The 15,770-nt window shown below is 48.8% G+C and overlaps 1 protein-coding gene across 3 annotated transcripts in view; it reads left to right on the top strand.

Annotated features, from left to right (window-relative positions):
* Positions 1-15,770, top strand: part of SAFB2 (scaffold attachment factor B2) — a 42,910-nt gene that overhangs the window by 22,165 nt on the left and 4,975 nt on the right. The window contains exons 8-16 of one of the 3 annotated variants that reach the window (XM_015585667.2): positions 1,403-1,548; positions 1,979-2,028; positions 2,587-2,687; positions 6,847-6,996; positions 7,084-7,196; positions 9,598-9,728; positions 10,972-11,084; positions 13,595-13,731; positions 15,158-15,439. In XM_015585667.2, the coding sequence (XP_015441153.1) occupies positions 1,403-1,548; positions 1,979-2,028; positions 2,587-2,687; positions 6,847-6,996; positions 7,084-7,196; positions 9,598-9,728; positions 10,972-11,084; positions 13,595-13,731; positions 15,158-15,439 (1,223 nt within the window). Of the gene's footprint in view, positions 1-1,037; positions 1,549-1,978; positions 2,029-2,586; positions 2,688-6,846; positions 6,997-7,083; positions 7,197-9,597; positions 9,729-10,971; positions 11,085-13,594; positions 13,732-15,157; positions 15,440-15,770 lie in introns of all 3 variants that reach the window. The other 2 variants (XM_006904123.3, XM_015585670.2) reach the window with 2 other exon arrangements.

The raw sequence follows: 15,770 nt of genomic DNA, 5'->3' as shown, positions 1-15,770 counted from the left end.
AATAAACTATAGGTTTCACCCGTCTGGCACTATCTTATTTATGGTTTTTTTTTGCAGGAAATTGAAGAGCCATCCTTGGAGCCAGGTACTGTTCAATGAAAAATTTACCAGTGGGGGTTTGGAACCATTCTAATTTTCCACCTTCTCTAATTTGAATTCTTAAATTTTAAAAAGTTGCCTTACTGTAGTATGTTGTTCTAAAGGTTTACGATCCAGAACATACCAGGATCATAGAGATTGGAAACCCAGCCATATCACCAGATCTGTGAAAGTGGCTAACTTCTCATTTTGCAAAACGTATCGGTGAGATGAACCGATCTCATGCCTTTTTAAATATAAATGATGCTTAAACGTATGTAGAAAGAGTTTGCATGCCTCTCAAGAGCTAATACCTCTGCACCCCACAAAACAGATCTTGTGATATTGGGCAATAGCTTAACTTTGTGGTTTTTAATTCAGGCAGTGCAGGTAGCGGTAGGGAGATAAATTTTAAAACATTGAGACGTAATGGATTCCAGAAGAGGAAAGAGTTTCTTCATGAGAATTCCAAACAAATACTATTCACTTTCTGGACTGCAAGTATCTCAGAGCACCGATGGAAGAGATTCTGGTTTTCATGTTGGACTGTTCTGTTAAAAGAAATTCAAAGAAATTTGGAAATTTGGAAATTTGGAAATTGAGCTGTTCAGTGAATGGTGATACATTCAGTTAAGCAACTTGGACTTTGGAAGCTAAATTTGGAAGAGTCATATATAAACGACGACAGAATGAAGACTGTCAAGAATCAGCCAGAAGGTTTTGGGGGTTAAATCTCTGGGATGCTTTTCTCTTCCGGGTAGCGTAGCGGCTTGCTCTAGCAGGCGGTCGGAGCGCAGGTAGTGTAACCAGTGTAACGTGTGTACCCGCGGGTTTTCCAATCTCTGTGTAGCTAGCAGTTCTCTTCGTGTTAGTGGCAGCCGTGCCAGTTCCGCATTTGTGATTGCTGTATTTCCCTGGTAATTAAACCTTGTGCCATTCTATTCCTGTTAAATCCGTAGAAAATGAGAAAATACTCGACATTTTGGGGGAAACTTGTAAATCTGAGCCAGTAAAAGAAGAAGGTTCCGAGCTGGAGCAGCCATTTGCACAGGATACAAGTAGCGTGGGGCCAGACAGAAAGCTTGCGGAGGAAGAGGACCTTTTTGGCAGCGGCCATCCGGAGGAGGGTGATTTAGATTTGGCCAGCGAGTCAACGGCACAAGCTCAGTGGAGCAAGGCAGACACCCTGTTAGCGGTAGTGAAAAGGGAGCCCGTGGAGCAGACAGGCGGTGACGAGAGGACGGACTGTGAGCCTGTAGGGCTAGAGGAGCCAGTTGAGCAGAGTAGTAAAGCGTCAGAGCGCGCGGAAGCCTCTAGCGAGGAGGTCGCGGAAGCGCCCCGGGAAGCCTCAAGCCCAGACCCCAGAGATAGCAAAGAAGACGTGAAGAAGTTTGCTTTTGAAGCTTGTAATGAAGTCCCTCCGGCTCCTAAAGAGTCCTCAGCCAGTGAGGGCGCTGATCAGAAAATGAGGTTTGTTTTTTCTCAGTTTTAGACCAGACGCTATCTCCTTTTCATTGGTCGTTTAATGACACACATAAGCTGTTTTTTCTGCAATTGGCCAGCCAGACTGACGAAATTGTAGCTTACTTCTAAAGAATGTTTTATTTCTCTTTGTGTATTTTTAATGGGTGATTTGATTCCTTTTCTTTTTCTCAACCTACTATGGTTGTCTTCTTAAATCGTTAAGCGTTCTCTTCAGCTAAATCGAATTGACTTAAGAATCTGACATTGTATTTTTGGGGGGGGAGGGTCAGATATCCAATATAAGCTTGCAAAGGTGTCTGTTAAAATTTTATTTCAGACTAATTTTCTGGTAGGTATTCAGTTTTAGCACATATGCTTTTAATTTAGTTCTCTCTCATTCTTTTCCTGTGTGATTAACATTCACTTTTGTCTCTAGCTCTTTTAAGGAAGAAAAAGATATAAAGCCAATCATTAAAGATGAAAAAGGTATGATTTAACTTACGTGGTTGGGGGCCACCTATGGAGTCCTTAGTTTGGGATGGAGGGAGGGGCCTGTGGGAGCCACAGTCTCTCTGGATCCAGTAGTTGTTCCATTGTAGATTACTGGAACGAACCGTCTTGGTGGTGTCTTGAGAGACTATCTTTAAATGTCGGCGAGCTGACTTTTATGTCTCTCTCGAGGTTGTCATTTTTGGGCTAGTGAAAATCCTGTTATACTACATCCTATTATAGTCCTAGTTTCCCTTGCATAGCAGTGTAACAGGAGTTCTAGAAACTTCTGTCTTGGTTGGGAACCGATCGTTGAAAGACATTTCAGTTTGTCACTAACTTGGACATGATTATTTCTCAAGTAAGAAAACTCAGTTTCTGCCACTCAAAGTTTTTGTCTTCTGTCCTAGGTTGTGGCAGTAATTAAATTCTTGAATCAGAAGAGTCGAAATTGAACATAGTTATTAGGGTTTAAGAGAGGGCCACCAACTTAGGCGTGGCTGTGCTTCCTATGATGCCTGGAAGCCAAACATAATCCTCTCCCTCCTGCTCCAGGTCGGGCGGGCAGCAGTTCTGGCCGGAATCTGTGGGTCAGTGGACTGTCTTCCACAACTCGAGCGACAGATCTGAAGAACCTTTTCAGCAAGTATGGAAAGGTATGCTCTCCCTCACGTTTCACCACCCAGCTTTGATTTAGCGTTAAAAAACGCGCCCAAGGGTTTAGAAGCTTCCTTGGTGCCGCCGTTAATTTTATCGGTGGTCGTTTCTGATTTTAAGAAAGGCAGGGGAGGAATCCTCTAGGGGGAAAAGCCACCTGGCTTGGGGTGATGTGCCTTGTTTTCTGGTGGACAATGGATAACAGGCAGAGCAGACAATCATGTAGAACAGCGCTCAGAAAACGTGGATAAGGAGTCCCAATCTAAATGTTCTTGTGGTTTTTTCTAACTTTTCGAAAACACTGCCGTCTTTTAGTGTATACAAAACTTAAAACTGGCATGCTGAGTTTTCGTTCTTAACAGTAAGCGAGGAGTTGACATGTAGCATTTTCTAAAATCTTAATAGCATCTTAAGTGTATAGTTGGAGAACTGGAACGCGATAGTGGTTTATAAATAAATCAACTCAGGCTGCTCACAGGTGCAGGAGGAAAACAATACAATTCGGAAGTCTTCCAAGGAACTTGAAGGATTTTTAAAAATGATCCTGTTATCTTGAAATTAGATGATGAAGCAGCCTTACTAAGTGAGTCGTAGGCACGCCCTGGTCCCCTGGGTGCCTGCAGGAAGCAGCCCTCTCGGAGAGGTAGGTGAGGTGTTGAGAAGCTGCGGAGATTCCAGGCAGAGTTTCGGTGGCTGTCTCAACCTGGCTGCCCAGGTCATTCCTTGCTCAGGTCTGTGTCACCCAATTAGATAATTGGTGAATGCATTGGTGACTTAAGCAGATAGGACCTAGAAGCAGCATTCAGAAGGCCTTCTAAAACTATTAAGCTGTAATCTACTCATTGATTTTGTTGACTCCCTTCTGGACCCAGGCACTGATTATAAAGCCTGTGTAAACAGATAGGAAGTCCCTGTCACCATAGATCTTGTAGGCTGGTGGAAAAATCATTTACGCAATAAACATACCACACATTCTGATAAGTATATTAAGGAAAATTACAGCACGCCATTCGTGTGTGGTAGGGAGGCCTGATTTGGATTTGGGAGGTAGGTTCGACAAAGCTTGCTGAGGTGGTGATATGTAAGGGGAAGGCCTGAGTTGGCCCTTGGCCTCAGGTCCGGATAAAGGAAGTCTCTGTGGTGGGACCAGGTGAACGTCAAAGGCTGCTGCGAAGAGCTAGAAGGCCATAGGGAAAGGGGGACAGGGACGTGTGAGGTTCTCATGGTGTCCACTCTCATTTGGGCTTAACTGCCATTTTAAGTGATGCCTTGCAAGGATGATTAGTTTGGTGTAAAGGTCAAATGACCCCATAATTGGCTCAGCCCCCTGACCTTGAGGAGAGGCAAGAATGTTAAGCTTCATCTCTGCAGTCAGAGAGCTGACACTTGTGTGCCCCTCAGAAGAGGCTCCTGTCACCTTCGGCCCTGTAGGAGATGCTCTGGGTGGATGGGAGCTTTTCTCTGCAGACAGAGCAGCACTCCTCCAGCCCTGCAGGCAGAAACACAAATGTCCGGGTCTGCGGGGAACTCAAAGAGCGTGGACCCCGCCTCGTCATCTCTCAGTTGGGTTACAGGTCCAGAGAGAGGAGATGACTTGTTCAGGCTCACTCAGATGGTCAGAGCCGGAACACAGGGTTCCCGGGTCTTGGGCCCTCTGTACTCCCCTAGGTGCTGGCTCTACCCTCACTTCTTGGACCGTCTTACAGGAGGTTTGCATTTAACGCGAACATTCGTGGGGCGGGGTTTCAGTCTGCCATCTCGCTGTTTTCTCTGTCCCGTTTCTTCTTGACTGCAGTGTTCCTGTTCATTTGCCGCCCTTTGCATTGGGTTTTTGTTTTTTTTTTTTTACAATTTGTGGTTTATTAATCTATAACTATATATATAACTGGTATATCTAAATTCTAGTTCCTCGAGGTGTAAAGTTAGGTTGTTGATTCGAGATTTTTCTTGTTTGTTGACATGGGCATTCATTGTGAACTTCCCTCTTAGAACGGCTTTGCCGCATCCCGTTGTTGACTTTCCATTTTCATTTGTCTCAAGATACTGTTTTCCCTTTCGATGTCGTCTTTGTTGTTTTGGTTGAACTATAACTTTTTTTTAGTGGTTGCTTGTAGGAATTAGGGCTTGTCTTAACTGACCTCGGTCCCTCCCAGTGACATCATACAGTGGTACGTGCCTCATGGTAGTGGCCCGCCGTTGCCCCTCAGCCTTTACCACGGCGCCATCGTATGTTTTACTTCTAGTCAGTGAACCACACAGTGTATTCTTGGTTTGTTTTTGTGGAAATTTTTTTTTTTAACAATTATCCTTAAAAGAGATTAATAAATAAGAACAAAATGTGCGTTTTGTTTTTTTTTTTATCTCCCACGTGTTTACAGTTTGGGGTGCTCTTTGTTCCTTTTTGTTTGTATCCGAGTGCCCACTAGTTACCATCTCCCTCCGTGAACAGTTCTTGTAGGGCAGGGTTGCCGATGGGAAATCTGTAGATCCACAAAAGTGGTTCTTTTGCTTTCGTTTTGGAAGCCGTTTCCGCGGGCATGGAATTCCGGGTTCGTTGATCTTTGAGACGACAGAGCCGCCCCACTGCTTATGGCGCACGTCGCTCCCCACCGGTTTGGGCCACGGTCCTCAGCTTTGTTCTCGTGCACTCACGTGGCTTCTGTTCCTCCGGCCGCCTCTCATTTTCTCTTTATCGCTGGTTTGGAGCACTTTGCTGGTGACGTGTGTTGATTTCGTTTGCTGAGGTTTCTCCTGTGCCGCCTGCCTCTGAGGACACCACACATCCCATAAGTCACTGTTGCTCTGGTTTCTTCCATGTCGGTCTTCTTTCTTGGTTTCGTTTTGAATAGCTTCCCTTACTGTCGTCAGGCGTTCGGATCTTTTCTTCTGTAGTCTCAGCTGTCAGTCTCATCCAATACATTTTTCGTCTACAGAAGTTCGGTGCGGGTGTTCTTAAACATCCATGTTTCCACCTGACGTGCTTAGCCATTCCTCTGCCTTCTTGAATAGGATAAAGCGAAAACCGTTTGGTATCTTTGTCCACTAATTCTGTCATTGTGTCATTTCTGGGTGTTTCTATCAGTCAGTTGGTTTTCCTCATTAGAGTTGGATTTTTCTCCGCTAGCCCAGTCGTTTCTGATTAGATGCCAGGCGTTGGGACTCTTGCCTTGATGAGAACTGGTTATCCTTGTGTCCCTACAAATGTCCTTGAGTTTTGGCTGGGGCACAGTCCAGTCACTCGCTCCCTCTGAGGGAGCTGTTAGGCTTTGCCATCGGGCCCAAGCAGCCTTAGCTTGAGGCCGGTGTCATCGCCTCCTAGGCACCGCCCTTCCACGCACTCGGCCTGATGCCCGGGAATGACAGGCTTTGCAATCCCGGTCACTGAGTTCACTCTGGGGCGGGGAATGGGCCATTTGCAGCATGGAGCAAGCCCGGGGATTGTTCCCTCAGCTCCTGCAGCTGGTCCCCTCCCTGGCCTCGCTGATTTCCTCATGCGTGCGCTGCTCAAGGGACCCTCGGCAGCTTCCTGCCACCGTCTCTGCACAGCTCTGTCCTCTGTGGTAGTATGGTTGCCTGCTGCCTGGATCTCCTCAGACTCGGAGCTCTGCTCACCCCGGGTAGCGCCCCCCTCAGGCCCTCCTCCTATGGTCTCCAACCTGTGTGTCTGTAAACCCTTGTTGCCCGCATTTCCTCCCGTTTTTTAGTTGTTTCAGCAGACAGGAGGATAAATACTTGGTACTCCAGTCTGGCCGGAAATGGGCATTCACTCTGCATCTGGGCCGGCGCTCGCCTTGGTCCACATAGACTGGGGTGCGTTTCTGAGCACATAAAAGCCCTCAGCTATCCACAGATACAGTGCAGTTGGAGAAAATGATCCAAGTGAGGAGGGCTTTTGATTAATTAACAAGTTGCGGTTAGTGAAGTTTAACTGTCTTTAGCTTTCCTGGTTTTTTGCTGTCACTACAAGGGCTGATCTTGTATCAAAAGCAGTTGTATTTTGATAGGTAAGGATTAACTAGAACCACTTTAATAACTGAAGATCCGACAATTTCTGGAGAAGTGAAAACTAGTGGAAATAATTCTGATCAGTTATCTGCTAATAACTTTTGACATATCATGTGGTTATTTGAGAAAATAAGAGTGCCCTTTCCCACAAAGGTTGTCGGGGCCAAAGTGGTGACCAACGCCCGCAGTCCTGGTGCTCGCTGCTACGGCTTTGTCACCATGTCAACATCCGATGAGGCGACAAAGTGTATCAGCCATCTCCACAGAACTGAACTTCATGGGAGAATGATCTCCGTAGAGAAGGTGAGGCGGTCTTTGCCTGCTGTAGCTCCCAAGCACCACACACGACAAGACCTGACCTGTGAGCTGTTTATCCGCATTATATTTTAGGCTAAGAATGAACCTGCTGGGAAGAAGCTGTCCGACAGAAAAGAGTGTGAAGTGAAGAAGGAAAAAGTGTCTAGTGTTGACAGGCATCATTCTGTGGAGATCAAAATTGAAAAGTAAAGTGATTTTTTTTAACCTTTCTTTTGGGACGATGGCTGGGAGGAGGGCAGGTGGCGGCCACAGGGTCACTCATGAAACAGGCATGTGGTCTTCTTTGCATAGACAGCCTTCCCAGCTTCTTATTTAAACCAGAGGTGGTTTTGCATCTTGCTGCCTTTTTAAAGTCAGCTTTCAATGCAGTTATTAATTGAAGTAACCTATAACTCTGAAAAGTGGATTCAGATGGTCCTTAATTAGTATGCATGTCCAAACAACTTAGTACCCTATTTTTAAAAAAACACACACAAGATGAAAGAATAATACTTCTGTTTCATTCTTAACGTCTGGGCCCTCACACTTACAGGTCCACTCACACTGTAAAAACTGAACCCTTTGCTGAGAATCTGTCAGTCTCAGTAATTCCATTTTGCCGTTTTTTACATAAGAAAATTTAGCATTGTGTATACGTGACCATGGACGTCAATACTCGTAAGTCGGACTTGGTTTTTAAAGATGTAATTGACAGCCTTTATCGTGGCCATGTTGGAAATCGTAGGTGCGTGAGAAATGGATGTCAGATTAGCCTTCACCTACTTGGAAGTGAGACCTACACTTTTATTAGCAGTTTCTCTAAAGACGGACACATCTACGAAGGGTGCTGAAAAATCTGTGTTGGTAGAGCATGGAGAGCTATTGAGAGTTCTTGATTCTCTTGGTGTCTTGAGTTACATTTTACTCCTTGATTGTCTAATCATAAAAGTGAGGTGTGTTTACAGCATAAAGGAAGGGAGACAACCAGCTACCACGGGCTGGGGGTTCCTTTAACCCCTGGGCAAGTCCCGTGAGGTCTGTGCTCTGTGGAGAAGAGGAAACGGGCTCAGAAAGGGGCTGTGCTGGCCCAGGGTCACACAGCCCGGCTTGCAAGTGTCAAGGCCAGAATTTACTCCTGAGCCGCTGTCCCCAGCGATGGGCACTTAACTGGGTGATGAGCTTAAGATGTTTAAAACCAAACTGCCTTCAAGTGGTTTGCCTAGGAGATTGAGCATTTTAAAATTTGTTTTTAAGCTTATTTTTCTTCAAGTAAAAATCTATCTTAATCTTTCATTCTAAGAATTTTTATGCTCAGTGGTCAGCCTGAGCGACATAGGGAAGCTCTTCCACGGAGGTGGCTGACTTGTCTTGGCTGTCCTGGACGAGTGGCGATTGCTCTGTGATTGCCGCTGGGAATGCACATGCCGAAGTCAGGTGTGACCCACTACCCCGGGGGATACTTTTTGGTTTATATCCCTTCAGCCTTTTTTTCCTATATACTTTGTTTTTTTTAGGAATTACTTTTTAACTTAGTTTTATCAACAGGTTCTTTGTGTGTGGGAGGTACCATGTGAGTCCAGAACAAATAGGGGACGGGTCTCCTGTCCAGACACCCTTCAGGTCTCCTGCAGGGGGGAGGCGCATCCGAGATGATCCATGGCAGCCTTGTCTGTAGTCGTGGCGTCACTGGAAGCAGTCTCTAGTAGGTCAGAAGGAAAATGGGGAATGACCGTGAGGTGTGCAGCAGTTGAAAGGAACCAGATCCGTGTGTGTGTCCACACACACTAACCTTTAAAGCACGAGGCGAAAAGCACTATAGGGCAGCATGTCGAGTGCCATCCCATTACGTCAGTCTCTAGAAGTGCCATAAAACATTCCAGCAGGCAAGAAGTGCTGGTTAACCCAGAGCGGCCTGGCTTTCTCGTCCCGGAGCCTGGCACATTGTGGGCATTTGATAAGCATAGAGTTTAGCTGCCTGAGACAGATTTGAATGGCAATGATGATTTATTTCACTGCTTAGAATAAAACTGCCTTCGGTTGAATTGTTCCTAACAGTTTCCATATTTGCTGACATATAACACACCATTTTAACTCCCCAAAATATGCATTTAGCAGGCGCGAGTGCTGGTGGGTGGGTGGGCGGTGGGCCACTGTTTCGTGCCGCGGGGACTTCCCATCCTCTTACGGTACCTCCATTCTATTTTGTACTGTGCCTACTTGGGAAAAATGTTTTTCCCCACGAAACTTAATATTCCACACATTTCGTTTCACGACGAAACATTTACACGGTAGTTCTTCACAAGCATCCTTACATGGTTGGAGTGTTTTCTCGCGTCCACTCGCGCGCCTGTCTTACATACGAGTGCAGCTGGCATTTTGGAAAAACATCCCCACGAGCCTGCCGTTTCATCCTGCATGTTTGGGATGTAGCAGATAACTCAGGTGGGAGTAGGGGTTGCGCCTGGAGAGGGGGTTATCACCCCCACGGTTTTTAAACAGTTCCCTCCATCCACTTCCCGCCAGGCTGGTTTGTTGTATATCTGAGCGAGCGAAGCGCTCCTGGTAGAGTCTCGGGAACTCAAGTTTGATAACCACATTTTTATGTAGAACCGTAATTAAGAAGGAGGAGAAGGTCGAGAAAAAGGAGGAAAAAAAGCCCGAAGACATTAAGAAGGAAGAAAAAGATGAGGATGAGCTGAAACCGGGAGCCACAAATCGGTCCAGAGTCACGAAATCAGGTGATGAGCGTCTAAGTGTTCAGGAACTGGGAAGAGCCAGTCAGGGTGGTGGCTGGTGGGTGTCATAGATCAAGTGGGCACGCGAGCTTTTGGTGGCTTTGCTGAGTTTGGCTTCTCGTGGGGGGCCGTTAAAGTAGCAGAGCCCCAGGCGATGAGATGGCATACCGGAGTTCCTGCTGGGCAGCGGCAGTCCGGAGGTGCTGTGGGTGGTGACTTAAGCTCACTGGCGCTCCAGTTCAGTGACTAGGGTTCCTGCTTGTCCTGAGTCTCCAGCAGAAGAGAGACACTTGCCAGAGGGGGGTATTCTAGTTCGTGAAACTAATTCAGTACAGTTCTACAGGTGTGTTGTCAGGTTTTTCCCACGTGCATGTTAAAGCCATGTCTAGTAAAAAGTAGTGAAGCGAAAGACCCTCACGTAATCTGTCCCCTTCGAAGCAGTTGCCCTTGGAGCATGCCACTTCTGTTGTCGTTTTATAAAAATTCCTTGTGCTCTGCGCCTTCAGATTTGCACGAGACTCCACAAAATGTTTTGTGGCAAAAAATCCCGTCTCCTCCTGTGCTCCGAAAGAGAAAACGAGAAACAAAACCCAACCATCTAGAGCACTGGGATTTGGTGCAGTGCATTCGAAGTTAAATCTTGAGCGTTTGCAGTAATTTGCCGGCAGTCTCATGAGGAACGTGTCTTTAAAATGTCCGAGTATTGCAAATCTCCCTAAATCAGTAATCGTTCCAGTGGTTTAGAGCCTGCTTAGCATAGCGTGGAGCGGGGAGTCGGTTTGGAGCCTTTGCTGCTGTAGACGAAGGACGGGAAGCCCACTCGTGCTAAGGAGGCTCCCCCAGAGCTGGCAGTGTCTGATTTGGAGCACAAGGACTGAGTTTTACAGAGCTTTCCAGAATGTGTGGGAGGAATAAAAATCAAAATCGCTTCTCGGGGAGCCACTAGGATTGAATGTGAGGAGTAATAGGGCCCTGCAGGTGGGATGTGTTCGTGTACACGTCGCAGAAGGCACTTTGACTCAGATTTAAGTTTAAGACGTGAGCAGATCACATCCACTCCATTCCAGTGAGCAGAGACCTGTGAGGGTCTGCCAGCCATTTCATGCTTCCTTTATATCCTCATGAAGACGGGGTGAGTCACAGGGGGCTCCCGCAGTCAGCACCAGTCACTTGGCAGAGTGGCGAGAGCCCCCGTCCGGCCCATGCACCGCTTGCTGGAAGCGAGGGCGTCGGCATGTTTTCACAGATGGCTGTGTTTTTCCTGAAGGAAGCAGAGGAATGGAACGGACAGTCGTGATGGATAAGTCAAAAGGAGAGCCTGTCATTAGTGTGAAAACCACAAGCAGGTCAAAGGAGAGAGTGAGTATTGCTTCTGTATCTCAGGTCCCGCTGTTTTTGTTGGCTTAATGACTACTTTGATTTGCATTATGAAAACAACATTGTTTGCCCTTGACATTTTTAAGAATTCTTCGAAGTCCTCAGGAGGCGCATTGTTAACTCTAGGTTATATGTACAGGCAAATCAGGTTCTAGAACTCATTTCAAAACAGTACTCATCGGCGCTGGCTCTCCGCAAGTGTCGGCCTTTCACTGATTCTCCGTCAGGTTGTACCGTCTTCTGCCGGGAGACCTGGTTCCGGACGGCGGCTCACCACCGGGCACGGTGGGCGGGCTGCTGCTCTCTGGCCGAGCGTTAGCAGGCCGTTCGTGTTCTTTGGTTGATTTTCTACTCTTCTGTTAACCAAAAAGAGACGTAGAGTCCACCCTAGGACTGTCTGCATGTCCTCAGACAAGGAGCTTGTGCGCCCAGCTGGACAGGCCGGTGGCTTCTCGTTTTGCTCCCTCTGCTCTGGAAAACAAAGCTCTGCTTCCCAGACGAAGGTCCCAGACGTGAGAGCACAGATAGAGACAGCGCTGCTTTTCCAGGGGCGCAAAGGGAACAGGGTCCACCCAAGAACTTCGCTGTCGAGACTCTATTTTTAAGTTAACGTTTGGATTCTGTAGAGAATAGTTTCTGCTGGCATTTTTTTCTGTGGGCTACAGGAAAATCATAAAATAAGAGAAACTTAGAGAAGAAAACAAAGATGCTTTCACTAGCCAGACAGCAGTAATGCATGCAGGATTAGAATATTCAGATAGTACAGGAAGACACAACACAAGCAAAACGGAAGTCTCTCCACTTCGACACGGGCTCCTCACACATGTTCTCAGCACATTACACACGCAGCACACGTGTGCGCTGAGAACACCACCACTGACCAGGCCCCCTGCAACGCCCTCAGATACCTTTTGTATGTAATCTGTCTTGGAGAGCTTAACATACTGAGGTGTATGGCTCCACTTCTTAACTTTCTTTTTTTAATCTAGTGTTGAAATATGTGTAGATTCACAGGAAGTGGTAAAACTGCGGAGGTCCCACGTGCCCGTCAACCCACTTTCCCCCAGTGGTTTTATTTCCTGTAACTAGCACGATGTCACAGCCAGAAAGGTGACGTCCACATTGGCGTATGGTGTGTTTGCAGAGCTAGGACATGTACTCACCAGTGTAGACGGACATATCCCTTTTTGAAAACTGCCGTGGGGCGGCCGTCCTGTGTGTGCCCCTTGCAGACTTGCATTCATACCAGAAACGCCCATCAGAGGTGGTCGTGCATTATTCTTTGTCACAGATGTCATCAGGTCCCCTTCAGGAAGGTTGCCGAGGCTACTGACATTCATGGGATGCGTAGCATGTACCAGGTCGCTAGTAAGTGGCAAGGCCAGGCCGTGAACCCAGGAGTCCAATTTGGGGACTCCACTGCCGTGCTGGCCGCCACATGAGATTGAACCCTCACCTTGGAACTTAGGGTGTCTGTCCCTCCTCACCCCAGCCTATTGTGTGTGCAGATCACACTAAACTTTGCCCATCTCACAGGCGGTCAGTGTCCTGTGGTGTTTTGGGCTGTAGATCTGTCCTCTTCCTGAGGTTGTCCTATCTGTCTGTCCATCCCTCTTCTCCCCCTCGTCCCCTTTTTTTTCTTTCTTTTTTCCTTTTTTTTTTTTTTCAGTAGGCTATTTGGTCTTAACGTTTGCCCGTCTCTTTATTGGGTTGCTTTGTCTTTCGTTGATTGTGTTCTTGCGTGGACTGATTAAGGAATTAGGCTGAGCGGCTTTTTTCAAAATGTGGTCCCCCAGGCCGCTTCCCTGGAGAGTCAGGCTGTGGGTCTGCAGGGGGCCTCGTGTTTAGGGCCCTGAGACAGCTTCCTGGGAGAGTCTGATTCGTCACCAGTTTGGGTGTCCCAGCCTCTGAGAGCCTCAGAAATGGGAGTCGGCCATTGGTGTTTCCTGCCTTACCCAGAAATGGAGCAGCGTGAAAGTCCTGTTAATACTTTCCGCCTCGATGGGGCGCCGCTTTACAGCACAGCGCCTGCCGCTTGCTCTGTCTACTTCAAGGCCGCTGGCCTGAGCCCCAAGCCGGCCGTCGAGAAGTGAAAGGTGCAGGCCATCATCCAGCTGGCCGAACAGCTGGCTTGATGGCTGCCTCTGGTGAACGGATGAGCATCAGGTGCTCGTGCCCCGTGGCTCTGAGAAGCCCAGTTCTCTAGGTTACGTGGTGTATGTGGCTCGGCTGCGCTAGTAAAACTCCCTGTAGGTCTTCCCGAGGTTTGCTCTCCCTTTTCTCTTTCCCGAATGCCCTTCATTCACAGCGTTTGAGGGCTAGACTCTACGATGCAGTGGAACTCGGGCATGTAGTAAAGTGGCCTGTGCCGTGGTCTCCGTGTAAATTGCACACGACAGAAGAATCCTAGTCTAGTTCAGATGTGTGTAGTTAACTTTGTGCATTTGTTGTAATCATTTTTCTGACGTTAATAAACTAATTTTGATAAACAGAGCTCCAAGAGTCAGGATCGCAAATCGGAAAGCAAAGAGAAGAGAGACATCTTGTCATTTGACAAAATCAAAGAGCAGAGGGAGCGAGAGCGCCAGCGGCAGTGGGAGCGGGAAATCCGGGAGTCGGAGAGGCGGCGGTGAGTGGGGCCGAGCCAGGCTGGCGGCCGCTGGTCTCCTTGGGGCACGGTTGTCCTTTCTCCCCAGTCAAGTCTCCTATGTGGCCTGAACTCCCTGCACTCCGCCCCCATGAGTTTCCTCCAGGACCGAAAGGTGAGGGTTCAAGCCCGATCACAGTCCATCATGGGTTTATCTGCTGAGCATTTCCTCTGGCCAAAGTTGGACCCTGGCCCGTGGAGCAGCCTCATCCTGGGGTGGCTCTGATGGAGGGTCCCCAGCGTTGAGACCTCAGTCTTCCCTCCAGAAGTCTATGTAAATAAAATCAGAAACGGCAGCTAAGGAATGGGGTGGCTTTGTTAGAGGTATTATCATAGTGGCTTCTTCACTCCTGGGGTGTCTGCGTTTGGTGGCCTTCTCACGCAGCAGTGGTCACACAGCAACGTTCTTTGCCCCTCTCGTCTTGTTGAGCTGGTTTATCAGAGTACTTTGGATTTCTGCCGTTTCACGCCCGGGTGTCTAGAGCCTCGTCGTTTTCCCTCCAGCGTTGCTCCGTGAAACAGAAAGCTCTCTGTCACGGCGTTTGGGGAACTTCTTTGAGCTAAAGCAGATCACATAGAAACTTCCTGAAGGTCGTGTGATTTCAGCCCCTGCTTATGTCAGTTTGGAGAATAAACGCACATTGAGAAGCATTTTGACCGCCTTCGGAGGTCTTGGGCTTCCAGCTGGCTGGCTGGTGCTTGGTTTGGAGCCTTTCCAGGCACCGGTGGAGTGTGTGGGGCGACAGTGACTGCTCCTCAGATGCAGAGGGGGGCGTCCCAGTCCCTGCTCAGCTCCTGGGTAGCAGAGGCTGAGGACATATAACCTTGGCTGTGGCTGCTGGTGCCAGGCCAGCATACGATGGTCAGTCTCTCAGCCTTCTTTTCTGTTCCCACACCTTGCCAGGTCTGTTGACGGTGACAAAAATACAGCCTTTTTCAAGGGAAGGTGTGAAAAAGAGACAGCTCCTTGTAGAGCATTAACCCGCGGCAGAGCGCCCCCTCCCTCGGGTAGCTCTTGTTGTCGCTTCCAGGCTACGCTCTGGGTTTATGCCTTTTTTTACTTTTCCCCTTAATGACGTGGCTTCATTCTGGGGCCTTTAAGCCAAGTCCTCCTGGCCTGTGTTTCCTTGCTGTCGCCCACCGCCTCCCAGCCCACCCTGCCTCTGCTGTTTTGAGGAAGGGAAGGTTTGGAGGTTGGATCTTCTGGAGGATCCAAGCAGCTCATCGGGGAGTGGCTTTGTTTAGCACCTGCCGCCTCCTAGCTGGGGCAGCAGCCGAGCCTGGGGCCCAAGCCGGCGAACCCAGAATGGCCAGCCGGAAGTGCTCAGGCGCCTTTGGGGGGGCGATGCCCCAGTGACCAGGGGCTTCCATGGCAGGAAATCAAGGCAGCCTTGCCCTGTCCCCACAGAGAGCGCGAGCAGCGGGAGCGGGAGCAGCGCCTGGAGGCCTGGAAGGAGAAGGCGCGACTGCAGCGGGAGCGCCTGGAGCTCGAGTGCCAGCGGCACCTCCTGGAGCGCGAGCGCATGGAGCGGGAGCGGCTCGAGCGCGAGCGCATGCGCGTGGAGCGCGAGCGCAGGAAGGAGCAGGAGCGCATCCACCGCGAGCGCGAGGAGCTGCGGCGCCAGCAGGAGCAGCTGCGCTATGAGCAGGAGCGGCGGCAGGGGCTCCGGAGGCCCCACGACGACGGGAGGTGAGGGCCTGGCCTCCCGTTCCAGTAGCCGCTTCCGCCCCTGGGCCCCCGAGTGCAGAGCCGGGGCTATTTAACACAGAATCTGGACCCCTTCCCAGAACCCACGGCCACCAGCACCTCCAGCGTATGGAGTTCAACGTCAAGGTCTTGTAGCTTTGCAACTCTTTTCCCCAACTGAGCTTCGGAGAACCTTGATGGTTACCACTTGCTGAAAGATCTGGGAAGCTTTCAGTTAGGCCGTCCCTTCATTCGCACTGTGGTTCCTGGTGGAGCATAGTGTCTGTCTGTCTGTCTGTCTGTCTGTCTGTCTCTCTCTCTCTCTCTCTCTCTC

The sequence above is a fragment of the Pteropus alecto genome, unplaced genomic scaffold, assembly GCF_000325575.1.
Source record: "Pteropus alecto unplaced genomic scaffold, ASM32557v1 scaffold30, whole genome shotgun sequence".
In the NCBI taxonomy this organism is placed as follows: Eukaryota; Metazoa; Chordata; class Mammalia; order Chiroptera; family Pteropodidae; genus Pteropus; species Pteropus alecto.
The sequence above is the reverse complement of the archived record's forward strand: the minus strand, read 5'-3'. Positions and strand labels throughout refer to the sequence as shown.